At 42.5% G+C, this 14740-nt stretch overlaps 1 protein-coding gene across 1 annotated transcript; it reads left to right on the top strand.

Annotated features, from left to right (window-relative positions):
• The first annotated feature begins 13054 nt into the window (after window positions 1–13054).
• On the top strand, window positions 13055–14231 carry LOC115743797 (probable carboxylesterase 15). Its single transcript, XM_030678764.2, has one exon. The coding sequence runs from the start codon at window positions 13089–13091 to the stop codon at window positions 14100–14102; it is 1014 nt and encodes a 337-aa protein (XP_030534624.1). The 5' UTR covers window positions 13055–13088; the 3' UTR covers window positions 14103–14231.
• Window positions 14232–14740: the final 509 nt, after the last annotated feature.

Genomic DNA, 14740 nt, shown 5'->3' with positions numbered 1-14740 from the left:
ACAAATTTCAGGATTTAAGCCAGATTTCACTTATATTTTTAATTAAACAGTTGCAGTGAATCATCGCCTATAATGACCACTATTTGCTGCTACAATTCACAGATCACAACTCATATTTAGACATGCGAAATGTATGAAACATAAACAAAAAAAAAGTCTCGGTCAAAGATATCAGCATAAATAAAAGTTCAGGCTAATGGTTCCAGACTACACATTCATCATTAGACAACATTGACTACCGTAGGATCGCGGAAAGACATCGAATAAGAAAAACATAAAAACTTGTTGTGGAATCTGAAATATGCCCGTCGTGAACCGGTTTGTCAATTTTTTTAACCCGAAACTTACCCGCATACCGTAAAACCTAAAATTAAATCGGTTCTCGATTTTGCCATGAAACCATGTTCACCCCTAATCTCTTTAATTCCAAAATTAAAACATATTACAAAAAAGAAGATAAAAAATTTACAAAAAAAAAAAAAGGAAGGAAAGAGAAAGAAATATCAGAAAAGACACTTTGCATCAGACCATGACTTCTGGCGTGTACCACTCTTGTCTTTGCAATAGTTTGGTCGAAAATGTCAATCTACCAGACACGAAATCGACCACCAACCATGCGAGGCTGGCTCGATTATGTCATGACAATCTTGTATGGAGACATTACTGTGCCAAATGTTATTGTTTTTCCAAGTGAGTATTTGCTCATTGATTGATGAGGGAAAAGCTAGACCACCACGACATTAAAAGGTGCCAAAGGTGGATAGAATTTCGCCATTTTGCGTCACAGTAAATTTCATTCCACCGCAAACTTTCGTTATCAAATTCCATACGAGCTGTGCGTGGAGATAAAAGCCCGGAGCAATTTCGAGCCGGATGGATGGTTCACTCAATCAATTCAATCCTAAACGACTTCACTGGCGAGAAAATGAAAAAGAAGAATGAGCGAGCTCAAATGATTAGCCAAGGTCAACAAGCTAACCCATCGTAAGCATGGGGTAATCTAAGACATCACTGAGCAGCAACACGAGAAAAATTTAACCTCAGTAGTACGAACTCGAGAGTTCCTTGTATCATTATAGACAAACTTTGACGGGTCGAGTTAAAGTATCACACAGCCATATAACAATTTAAATTTTCAAAACAATTGGTAGAGATTTAACAAAATCTTTCATGATATCAGAGTAGGAGGTTACGAATTCAAATTTTTCCAGCCCCTGTTTACCTCCTCTACTTATATTTAAATATTCAAATCGCGCATTCATCCAGCAGCTTAAACTTCAAAAGCGGTCGGCACAAAGAAATCCTTCGGGGTCGATCATTATTTGATAAAGTAGATTAGATAAGACTAAATAATTAGCTAGCTAGTTAGTTTTTATGAAATTTTCTTCCTGTGGTTACCAAAAAGTTTCAAAAGTGTGGGGAAAAAGAGAGAAAAACAAAAGTGATGGGACTGAAAGTAGGAAATGCGGAGAGAAGGGGGAGAGTAGAAATGACCCGCACGCTTTGTATGGCTATGTTGGAACCCCCCGGCAAAGGCGGTTCTCCACAAGGGCAATGGCAAAAGGCTGTTCTGCTTCCTTCGTGTCTCTTCTTTGTTTCTTCTTATTCTTCCGTCTTTCATTCATTTTAGGTTGGACCCTTTTCTCGTAAATCTCTCGTGTTTAGTTTGATTTTTCTCTAATTAAACGAAGCTTCTCGTAAAAAAAACTTTATTGTCTACCATGTTTCTAATTATTACTAAGAAGGGTTTTTCAGCTAATGAACTTATGCTCGGTTTTTTTTGTCACAGAACTTTTCCGCCCCGGATTTTTAGGGTAGAAGCAATTGGAGTAAAACCCCGACCTTCCGACCCTTACTTCATTGTGGAACTGCTGCAGTTTCCTTGCTAGGGTTTGTGAAAGAGACATTTCTTTCTGACAGCAACTTTGGTGCGAAACATGGAGCATGGGGACACAATGAGAGATACTAACAATTCGAGTGGTTAAATAAACTAAGTAATATCGGGCATCGTATCATCCAGCACCAACCTTCTCAATTGTCCAACCCATCTTCCACTAAGCTGATGCATTGCCCTTTGTGAAGAAACCCTAGAAATGCGCAGAGATCTATTCGAGGTGTATTTTCCATCATGTCTGGAGAACAGGTTTCTTGATTGTGTGGAATACTTGTTGGGGAGTAGTTTATACTCCCCATCGATAGAAAAACACGAAAGATGCGGAGTGCTAATTGCAGTAGAATCATCTGCTGGATGCAGCCTTAATTTAAAGGTGAGTCAAGATAAATCTTATGTCTCGATTTTCTTTTCTTATTTTTATGCTTTACTTCATTCGTGATTTGTGCGCCGAATCTTAACAATATTCAGGCCCCTACCAAGTAATATCACCTCTATTTTCCTTAATTAGGAAAAAATATAATCAGAAAATATCTGCTGAATAGTCATTTTGTGATAGAATATTCTTCTCCCAAATTAGTGGAAGTAGAACAAGATGTTGTAACGGAAACGCAGCAGGTGAATTACAAGAAATGGTCACTGAGTGGGCTTTTATCGACTCATACTTTTGCGGGTGCCCTTTGCTGATTAAGAGCAAAGATGATTGCTACATGAAACGTATGACAAATGTACCCTTCCACCCTATTTTGGTCGGGCCTGAGATTAATTATTCTTGTGAATTTTCAGGCGGGCTTTCCCGTCGCCGTGAAAAAAGAAGAATTTCGTGTGACTACCTGAAGATCAATTCGCAGGCACCGCGATGCATCGACCGTGTCTTACTCATTTGAGTTTCCTAGTCGTTAATTGTTTTGGTAGGACAACATTTTCGCACAAGCCGGTCGAACTTAAACACCCTGATGATTAGTTTGGTAATACAACATTTTAGCAAATCGGCCCTCGAATCAACGCCTCTACCATTTCTAAAAGTGTTTGATGATGAATTAGAAAACGGTCAATAATTAGAAACTTCGTAATCACGCTTTGTGTCCACCCTATCGATCTGCATGGGTTCATGCATGAAAACGTCCACTTCATTTAGGTGTGACAACAATAAAAAATAGACCGCAATCAAAGAAAAGATGCAAACGATGACAATCGAAGCGAACGAAGGGCATTCCATTAACCAATCTTTTTTCTTCCGCTTTCCCCTTTCCCTTAGGAGTGATAATTATAAAATTGCTAACCAGATTGTCGTATCCATCCATCAACTTTTAGTCTTTTGCCACTTTTCTCTAAGCCATTCTGTGAGAGCCCCCTTAAAGGAAAACCACCATTTTCTTATCAGTCAGAAAGCTTGCGCCGCGCCCTATGTAAAAGATCATCTCTTAGATAGCTAGCTAGCAAAAGGCGGTTTCATTTCTCACGTTTCCTTCATCTCCGACACTTGCCCTTCATCCTTAAAGAGCAGGAGAGGGTGTTGCGGTGTGGTTCACACTCCCCATTGACATCCATAGGAAAGCATAGGGGCTCCGCTCCCCGGCAAGCAGGCGGGTGGAGGTCTCAAGGAGGTAGCGCCTCCTGGACACCAGAGAGTTTTATAGCTTAAGCGCGTATTTTATTAGTAGTTTGAACTTGGACCGATAAATAGTTACTGCTATGTATACTATTTTCGCCGGTAAGATGGGAGGTGCTAACTATAGGAAGATCCCATGTTGGATATAACCCTGTGAACCAGGATGAACCTTATGTCTCGATTTTCTTTTTGGCTTTTATGCTCTATTTCTTTGTGGTTGTGCGCCGAATCATAACAGATTTTTTTTTTTGGGTGGGGGGGAGGGGGGGAAGAGAGAGAGAGAGAGAGAAGGAAGAAGGCAAATCTTTTGTGCTCTTTGGTGTCATTCCTTTAAGCAAAGCGAGGGCACAAAACAATTTTTTGTGCTGTGCTTTGTCTAGTATAAGAGCCCCTTTCTTGACCGGAAAGTGTCGTTCTATTATTGAATCCCTTCACGAACATCACATTCACGTTAAAAGTTTCTGGTCAAAGATTCAGTTTTTCTGCTACTCCAACATATGAATCTTTTCGTGCAATCAAGGGCTCTCCATTCCCTCGCTTTAGAGCTTTTCCTCTGTACCCTCCTTGGCCTATTAAACAACTTCACAATTGCACATTGGTCTGTGCTAGCTAGTGGAGAAGACAAACGAAATATCGCATGCAAGTATATTGGGGTTTCATATCTCTTTCAATGTGCAATAATTTTGGTTCGTACCTTGTTGTCTAATCTTCCTATTACATAACAAGTTTCATGTCAAACTGGACAAGCTAATGGTCATAAAGGCCCGGCTTTTGTCTTAAGAATAGGGGGTTAGTGGCCTAAAGCTTGATGCCATGATCTGCAAAGTGACACTTTTACTTAGATATTACACTGAATATCCAAAAAGAATGCTGCTATATATCAATTAACAAGCAAGTGTGCACGGAGGCTCTTGGCCGCATATACAATTTCCGACTAATGTATCAACTTACAGAAATTTATACAAAAGTAGGTTTATTTGTTTCTGAAAATCGGCAATGGTAGAGTCACAGGAGTGTTTGATCTATCTGCAGATATGTCTTCTCTCGAATTAGTATATGCGACTTCTCTATAACTTACAACCTTCAGATGATTCTATGTCAAGACAAAGTATACTCACCATTGCATTCACTAACAGCTAAAGTCTTCAGAATCAACAGTTGGGCACTTACCTTTTACATGATTTAGTTTTCCTTCAAACAAAGTTGGATTTGATTGTTAATTTGGGAGACCCGGATTGGTTACATTGAGACACCATAGCAGCAGCACTTCTTGTCCACTTCTCTCTTTACGGCCTTGTTTGGTTCAGCATTTGGCCAAGGGATTTTGAAAAAATGTAAGTACCTTTGGTTAAAGGCCTTTTTTCAAAATGCAAGTAGTGTTTGGTAAAGTGTATTTTAAAAACACATTTGGAAAGCAACTTTGACGTAAATGTTGTTTGATAAAAAATAAACTTTGTAAAATATCTTTTCTTTTTAAAAAAAAGGCGGTTAGCAACTGATGGCGGCGGCGGCGATCATCAACCGGCGGCCAATGGGCGATGGTAGTGGGTAGAGACGACAAGCGAATGTGACAAAATTAAAATAATAAAAAAAAGCAAATGTGACAAAGGTACTTTGGGCTAAAGGACTTTGGAGAGCATTTGTGATGTAATTGCATCTCTCCAAAGTGAGCCAAAAAATAAATCAAATACCATTTGCATTGGGGTTTGGCCAGGGACTTTAGAACTCCAATGCTCATTTGCAATGCTGAACCAAACAGGGCCTACATGTCCAAGAACCTGAAAGCTTCAAACTTTGTGGACAGGTTTAATTGACATATACATGTTACACCCATCATATCAGGAAAGCCTTAGCCTTTGCTCGACCGTTTCACTTTAGATTAGCCTTTCAGGCTTCCCTCACAGCGATCTTCAGCAGACCAAGCTTGGTAAATCCGGGATAATGTACTAAAAATCTAAGACCACATACATGGAGCCCCACCATCAACTTTAGGGTTTTCAAGTTAACGAGATAGCAAGAAAAGAAGTGATGTCACACCTAGGAGCTCTCGTCTTCGGCGATTTCTACAGATTAAATGTCATCCAAGCTTTTTCGCTGCTCGCGTAGTGGAAGCACGGTGTGCCTCAAACCAATTCCAATAAGCTAGTGATTTGACAGCTAATCGAGCGGGCGATTAATATACTCACTCACAAATGCACGAACTAAGTGTGTAAACAGTCATACATGTTAATTGATGCGTATCTAAATGACCACCACAAGTTTTAAAATGGGTAGAGAGAGAGAGAGTTTCAAACTTAGAGAAGTTGATAGTGGATCAATTTTTCAACCTTCTGGTATCCCTAATCAGGACATAACCTTCTCAATAAAGTAAGTGAAACCTTACCCTAAACCAGGCCAATAACTTGGTTGAAATTTTGACAGTCAGAAGCACCAACTCTCTCTCTCTCTCTCTCTCTCTCATATTGCTAGTTAGAAACTTTTTGAAGGACTAGAAAATGCTGGCCATTAGAATCTCCAGCTTCCATTGGGTAAAAATCCTTCGATGTCAGCAACAGCATGCTTGCTCTTCTCTTGTTCTCTGCGAGCCACAACCTTAAGATGCTACTGTACTGCACGTTTAGCCAATGAACAACAGACAAGGGAAAAAAAGCACTTCCCCATAAACTAATCCTCAATGGGATCGCGTGGTCAGCCTCATCAGGCATGATGACTAAGGGTTTTGGATTAAGACACCCATGGAAAAAAAAAGCTACTTCGTTTTCTAACCTTCACCTCAAAAGATGAACTCGCCAATAACCAGAGGTGTCTTGTAGAAAATCGCGTCACAGATGACCAACCCTTTAACCAGAAAATGAAATTTGTAAAGATGATCATCATGATGCATATGCGGCAACCAAACGTTTTTGCGCTCTCTTTTTGGTGGTCGCCACGCAAAGCCGCCTCAACATCTTCTGTTTTCTGCATTGGCCACGGATCTGTAATCATCAAGGATGAATGAATTCTATCTGGTTGACTTAGGGTACACGAAGTTTGTATGAGAGCCTTCGTTATTTTTGCGTACGAGAAAGTTGTGTCGTGTAATAAGTCGAGAGACCGAGAGGGGAGTGGACTTTTTACCCAACACCAAACGTCAAGGCTTTGTTTTTATCTTCCTCATCGTGCTCGGGCGCGGACTGTAGCAAATTACCACGCCTGATTAGATTTTTCGCTTTTTTTTTTTGTGCAGGACATGGTTATGGTGTTTGATTGAGTCAATATCTCCTTTGAAACTTATAGTCGTCCGAGTACTTGATTAATAACTTTCCCTAATAGCATTTAACTGATGATAATCCATCATGAAATGAGGCCAAGGGAACTAGCAACGGATATGGAGAAAATTAATTTTTTCTTTTTCTTCGTCTCACTCCCCTCTTCTATGTACATGTGTGTGTGATACTCACAGGGATCGAACCTCCGACCGGATACTCCTAGGCCCCACTCCTTAATTCCTTTGGTAGTAGTAGGAGTGAGTGGTTCCAGGTTCCTTGCAGATTCCACTTGAAACCCGGAACCTACCCATCGGAACAGGTTCCTCATTTTTTCTAACTTGGAACCTACCCATCATATCTTGGAACCCGAAACTTACCCCGTCACGGGTTCTAGAGTAGGTTTCAGGATACCCAAGAACTTATCAATTTCTTTTATTTTATTTTCTTTTTTCATTTTTAGTTAAGCAAAATGAGAGTGAATGCTACAACATCTAAGAAAAAGTAGAGGTGAGTGGTTTTAAGTTTCTTACAGGTTACATTTAGAACTTGAAACCAATACATTGGAACACGTTTATCATTTTTTTGAACCCGAAATCTAAAAATTTGTTTGGCTCCAAATTATACACTCATCATTGGATGCCATAGAACATTGTAGGATCGTGCAAAAACATATATCAAGAAAAATATAAAAATTTATTTCAAGATCTAGAGTTCGGGTTCCAAGTTTCGGGTTCTAGGTAGTGGAACCCGGAACCTACCTGTTAAAACAGGTTTCTCAATTTTTGGAACCCGGAACCCTGAACCTACCCCGCATACTTTGGAACTTGGAACCAGACCGGATCCTACGGGTTCCGATTCCAGGTTCTCGATTATACTCTGAAACCATACTCATCCCTAGTCAGTAGGGTGGTTGCATGAGGCATTGGAGTTACCACAATTCGATGGGCTCATTTATGCTCAATTGAATTTTTTTTTATTTTTCGTTTTGAGCATTTCAAAAGTACAGACATTTACAGACTAGGCCCATTCAGCAAATGGACTATGCGATATCTGTCATCGGGCTGAGACAAACCCATTAGGGCCCTACTTGCTAGGGTCCAAAGCACTTAATCGACAGATTTTTGTCTACTATTTGCTTGGGCTCCATCATTTGGGGTCGAGTTGGAGTTGGGACCGACGATGTACGGTTCATTTTCTTCTAAACCTCATATAAGGTTTCCTAAAATATGATGTCCCCTCCTACCAAGTTCCTAACACATGGCTTGATAGGAGGAATTAGGAGAGATTGGTAAATTTGAATGGAGGGATTTGTGTTCAAATATGCAAACTTTTTTTTACAATTGTCAAGGGGGTTGTTGCTCAAGTGGTAAGTGTGTTCATCCTCTTCGCTCAGGGCGAGACTTGAAGCTTGGGTTCGAATAACCACAATTGCGCATTCTTGGGGCCACCTCCAGTAGCACAGAGCTATGTGCTTGTGATAATGACCCGACGTATGGAGGGACAGCTACTGGAGCTACGTGCTTGTGATAATGACTCGACGTATGGAGGGACAGGAGAGCTGTCGTACCGAAAGAGATTAGTCGAGTTTTCAAAGAGTCTATAATATTGCAGGAAGGTCCCCGCTACTTCTCAATAAATTTCATGTGTTTAGGAAAGAGAGACTCGTTTCGAATGCATGACTCTTCCATGCACCGCACCGAAGCTTGTGAGCCCTATGCGAAGCAAGAGGGCCGAAAATTCCGGAAAAGTGAAATGGAGAGGACTCTTCTCATCTATCCTTTAGTTTAGATGGAAATAAAGTCAATTTTTTTTTTTTCAAACCGGTTCTCTTCTTTCCTCTCGTGATTATCTAAATCATATTTCCTTCTAATCACTCGAATCAAACATGATTATGAATGGACAAGTATCTCACGAGGTTTGTGTCCATTGAACTCTCCTTTCTCTGAAACACGACTTACCAAAAGCGGAAGATCATAGTCCTCAGACCGTGCCACGAATAATTCATGCTTACTTAGGTATCGCAAGCACAAAACACGCCGTCCACTTTTCCTTTTTGCTATTGCACTTTCTGTCGTCTAGCTTCGAGGAGCGTGGCTCGCATTTAGGTATGGCAACGCACAACACGCCCTCGACTTTTCATTTTTTTTTTTATCGCACTTTATGTCGTCCTGTTTCGAGGTGCATGACTTGCGTGTTCTGGTCTCCGGAAGCACACATTTCACCGTAAATATTTTCCTCTAAAATAACCAACTTTCATTTTCCGGATAGATCGATAAGTCGAGTCACAAGAATCTATCAAAATTGACCGAACTGATTGAATTGACACAAATAAAAAAATTAAGACTGAATTGACACAATTACGATAAATTTATGATATGTCTTGGTAATTTCAGCATCCCATGTGAGGTTTTTTTTCATACAGGACTCCCATAGCAAATCAAAAGGACTTTCTCGTGCATGTTTGTAAGCTAGCTATAAAACTATAAGGACAAAACTGGCAGTGGGCGGGTCTGAACCCCTCGATGTTGACCCTTGATCACTAATTTCCTGGCCAGATTTTTGTCCTCCGATGTCTCGCCCGTCACGTTCATTATGCCTTGGACAGAGCATGCGAATCGAACCGGAATCAAATGTGTCCCCACTTGTTCGATTTCAGTATTAAACGGTCGTTCCCATTTCGATCATGCTCGATATCTCACACGTCACATTCATCATGCCCTTGAGAAAGCACGTGAATCAAATTGGAATCAGACATGTCCCCACTCGTTCGATTCTGGGATTAAACGGTCGGTCCGATTTCGATCACGCTCGATTTAGTGAGTGGGGAGATGCTAAACATGACCTCAATGAGCGTCTTTTTCTTAATCGAGAGCATCCTCGCCGTAGCCCACAACTAAACCCATATCCTCGATAGTTAAACGTATGACGAGGATTACAGCCCGAAGGTTGCCCGAACGAAAACGACGGCTAGGTCACGTACACTCCCTCGCCACGTGGTTGGTAATAGACAATCGCCATCAATCCTGTCGGCGACACTAATTGCTTTTTGGTTTTTGGATAAGAGAAATATGAATTGCTTTGAATGTGTCAAAGAGAGCGCACTTAGAAAGGAATGAGCAGAGAAAAAGCTTCAAGGGGAAGAGCAATAATAGGACGACCGAGGCGAGATGTATCATTCGTTCTTCGCTTGGATGGGATGGAACATCGTGATGAGACACTATTACGTGCAGCGGCGACGGTCGACAGTGATGGCGGCGGTTGGCTGTGGCAGCGGCGGTGGTCAGCGGCCAGCGTTGGCGGTGGTCGGCGGCGGGTGGCGCCAGCGGCGGCAGTGGCGGCGGCGGGGGGTGGGCGGTAGCCGGCGACCGCAGCGGCTGCGGGCGACGGTCGCAGCAATGGTGGTCGGCAGAGGTGGGTGTGGTCCAAGAAGTGATTCTCAAGCCGAGAAGTTAAAATTTTTTATTTCTTGAAATTGGCCAAAAATCCTATCAGAAGTGAAAAATCTAAATTTTTACCAAACGGATTTTTACTTCGATCAAATTTTTATCAAATATATTTCTCTATTAGATGAGTTACTGGCAGAGAAATAGAATTTTTGAAGTGATTTCATGAAGGCCCTTACTGTCCATTAATGCATCAAGCAAGTCATTAATGCATCTACCAAGTCACATCGCTAGAACGGCACCAACTGAGAACAGACGTTGCAACTCCCGCGAAACGACGGGGCGTCGAAGCAGTTGAAGCCGCCTTCCACTGTTGGGCCACTTTCCTCGCACCCCTCGCCCTTTTTCCTCTTTTGACTTCCCGTTGCAAATGCTTTCTTCCTCCTCTGCTTCTCTTCCTATTATTTTATGTTCCGAACTACCGTTGGGCAGGGAACCTCGTCCTTGATCGGCAAGAGCTCCGCCGCCCTAATCCAGTGGCCGTCGTGATCAGCGAGGGTTGTCGCGACCCTCGTCAGACTTGATGAAAAACAGAGTAAAGAAAGGAAAGAAAAATTAAAAAAAATGCACACATCAGCACCGATCATCCTACGTGGCACCACCGATATTCAAGTTAGCGATTTTCAATTAAAATTAGCTTCTAGATTGATTCAATTAGCAACATTGAAAAGTTTATGATTAAATTAGCCAGAAATGCAATAGATAATTTTTCTCATGTAAAATTGACGGAGTACGTTTGCTACGCTTCTTAGTTATCGCGCGCAAATCAGTTAGAATTGTCTCGAGTTTGAGCTCGAAATGAAGATTCGAATTTCGAAGATAAATATGTCTTGATCGTGAAAGTTATCTTAAAGATAACGGATATTATCTTTTCGGTGATATCTCAAAGTTGGATATTCCGGACGTTTGAATGCATAGCAAAGAAATTTGGGGCTGATAATTATCTTTGCTATAGTGGAGTTGCCAGACAAAGAAAGGAAAAGTAATAAAAGACGAACAGGCAAAAGTCCAAATCGACTTTTGACCGAATCAAGTGGAAATCTTATCCACTATCAAGTTGGTGACTTTATTTCTCCTCTTGGCAGTATATATTCGAATTATGGGGCTGCTTGCGTGAGAGTATACTCTAGTATTGAAGTGCCTGGTTACGTGAGTGCTTGGGGACGCGTTGAAGCGTCGTTTCTGGACGAGTGCTTGGCAAAGGATTTCTTCGTGAGAATTACATCAAGAATTCAAGTATCGAAGTCGATTAATTCTTATGATTAGATTTGTATAATTTCTTTACGAGATTGGGATATTATTTTGCTAGAAATTAGAAGTTAAATACTGTGTGCGTTCTTGGATATAATTTGGGTTGAAAAATACCGAGAGTGTTTGAGTTATTCGAGTTTGGTCCGTAATATCCGTGTATCGCTTGTTCTATATTGGAATTCGTTACTACTCTCTTCGTGGACATCCGGTGTCCGATCTATTTTCTTATTCCGTCTATTTATTATTCGATTGCTTGTTTCGTGCAACAAAATCGACTAATAACTCAAGGATTCGAATCACGAGATTTCGCGGAAACTAATCGACAAAAACGGTAGATAATCGTAAGTACAGTGGCGCTTTTAACAAACCATACGCTTATTTATTTTCCCAGAAGAACTAGGAACTCCGAGGTAGAAGACTCCTCTACCCCGACTTGACTTATGACTTTCGCCGGTGTCCGTGAATTTTCTCCAGCATTGCCTCGTACTCGAAGTGAACTTCCCAATGAACGAAACCTTAAAAAATAATCGAGTGCGAACTTGTTGCGTGGGCTGTGTCTTATTCCAAAGTTGACTAGCCGGAAGACCCGGTTGGAGGAAATTGTGGTTTGATCGAGGTTGAGGACAGATTAGCAAGCAGAAGGCGATTAGACACCTACTAATCTGTCTTCTCCCCTTTGTCGAATATAATCTTGTTCGGATCGCCTTCGCATTAGGGGGCCACCAATTCAAATGATTAATACAAAAATGACTAAATTAATCCCAATCTCCCATGTCCGGATGCCTTCGTTCTGACAGCCCGCGTGAGTCAGTTCACCAAACTCGCAAAGCTTATTGTCCACTTGGTGACCCGGGGGATGCGTGATCATAATCAGTTTGGCCGACAAAGCATATTACAGGCAGGCGAAGACAATTACAGAGTCATCAGACGAACAAAAAATTGAAAAGACTTGGTAGAGACTCTCTAACACGACAAGTCTTACAACTTTAACTTTTCCAAAGCAACCACGTCAACTCTGAGAAATTTTCTCGCTTTTTGACGAGTTCATGTTCTTGGTCGAGATTTGGATCCTTATAAGAGTTCTATAAAGGGGGGCGACGTTCGAAGAAAAAACCGAGAGTCGGGAGAAGTGTAAATTTCCCAAGTATTCTACTGTATTCTCTAAAATGTTGTTCTAAATCTTTTTCCTTCGGGCCTAGTGATGTCCCAAGGACAGAACTACAAATTTAGATTTGATAAAATGAGTCAGTTCGGCAAGCTATGTTTAGAAAGCTTCTCTGAACACGAGACTCAGACAAAGATTAACGATATTTAAAGACTAATATGCAGTCTCGTTGAAGGATCGAGGGAAAGAGACCGCGTGCCGGGAAAGTATACCTGTCTCGAATCTTCCTTAGACTTCCGTTTAATTATTCAAAGTCTTCCAATTAGTGGGAGACAACTTCCAATTAAGAAATGACTGTGAAATTTCACCTTCTAATAAATTTTTTTAAATGGGAAATGGAAAAATAGAAAATGAATATGAACTTTCCCCTCACATGGCCGTTTCGAAACCGCCATTATAAATGGCCAAAGAACTGAAAGAGGAACTCACTGGGAACAGCCCACTACCTACATCACATAGTGGTTCCTAGCTAAACACTATGGTTCAACAAACGACGATCGTGGACGAGGTCCCCGGCTGGCTCCGAGTCTATGAGGACGGCTCCGTCGACCGGACGTGGACCGGGCCACCGGAGGCCAAGTTCATGGCCGAGCCCGTGCCTCCCCATGAGGAATTCATCGCCGGGGTTGCCGTCCGTGACATCGTGACTGACAAGAAGTCTGGCCGCCGGGTCCGCATCTACCTCCCGGAGGACGTCCTGGAGGCCGATTCCGCCAAGCTCCCCGTCTTCCTCCACTTCCACGGCGGCGGCTTCTGCATCAGCCAGGCCGACTGGTTCATGTACTACAACACCTACGCCAAGCTGGTCGCCTCGGCCCGGGTCATATGCGTCTCGGCCTACCTGAGGCTGGCCCCGGAGCACCGGCTGCCTGCGGCCATGGAAGACGGCTACGCGGCCCTCGAGTGGCTCAGCTCGGTGGCTAGGGGCGAATCCCACGAGCCATGGCTCGAGGAGCGTGCGGATTTTACTAGGGTTTTCCTCATTGGAGACAGTTCGGGAGGCAATGTGGTGCACGAGGTGGCTCGCAGAGCCGGGGAGGCGGAGGGCTTGGGGCCAGTGAGATTGGCCGGGGCGATCCCGATCCACCCGGGGTTTGTGCGGTCGGAGCGGAGCCGGTCCGAGCTGGAGCAACCCGAGACACCGTTCCTGAATAGGGCCATGTTGGACAAGTTCCTAAGCCTCGGGCTGCCCATGGGTTCGACCAAGGACCACCCAATTACATGCCCGATGGGGCCGGGGGCGGCGCCGATGGAGGGGCTGAGGTTGCCGCCGTTGCTGCTCTGCGTGGCGGAGAAGGACCTGGTGGTGGACACAGAGATGGAGTACTACGAGGCGATGAAGGCGGCGAACAAGGAGGTGGAGTTGCTGGTGAGCCGAGGGATGACTCATAGCTTTTATCTGAACAAGATGGCCACGGACACGGACCCCGACACGGCCGCCGAGACCGACCGGCTCATCGCAGGCATCACCGAGTTCATCAAGAAGCACTGAGTGGGAATCGAAACCCCACAAAAAAAAGAAGACGACAGGAATATGATGAAAAGACAAGGTTTTATGGGCAATGTCGCGCATTTATCTTTTTATTTTCCCCGTTCCTCCGTTTGCTGCAATTTAGAAAAATAAATAAAATTGAACTGTGTTTGCCGCGAGTGCAGTGTAAGACTTTTCCTGAAGAGCAATCAAGATCACAGACTTTAAACTAAACACCGGGGACGAATCGAAAGCCACAAACAGTTATCGACTTCTTTTGTTTGATTGCTAAGAGTGATCTAATTCGCACAATCTTGTGAGATGACCGCCAAACTGTTTTGATAGCTCTAATTTTCTGGCTTGAAATATTATAATACGGTATGGTCCAATTTATTTCGCTATTCATAGAGTTCCATCAATTAAAAAAGATGCTAGGGATAAGGACATCGCAAATGTCATAACTTTTGTACGGCGCTCACTCAAGTGTCTTAATTTTTTTTTTTCGCTCACTTGAGTACCATAACTTTAAAAAATTGACCACTTAGGGCGCGCATGGTAACACTTCTCTACGAGAAATCAACTCCTAATTAGAAGTTGATTTCTCTACTTCTTCTCAAAAGTCGAAGTTGATTTTTCTACTTCTGCTCCAGATTGACTTC

Source organism: Rhodamnia argentea, chromosome 5 (assembly GCF_020921035.1).
Source record: "Rhodamnia argentea isolate NSW1041297 chromosome 5, ASM2092103v1, whole genome shotgun sequence".
NCBI classification, from domain to species: Eukaryota; Viridiplantae; Streptophyta; class Magnoliopsida; order Myrtales; family Myrtaceae; genus Rhodamnia; species Rhodamnia argentea.
This window is presented reverse-complemented; position numbering and strand designations above follow the sequence as displayed.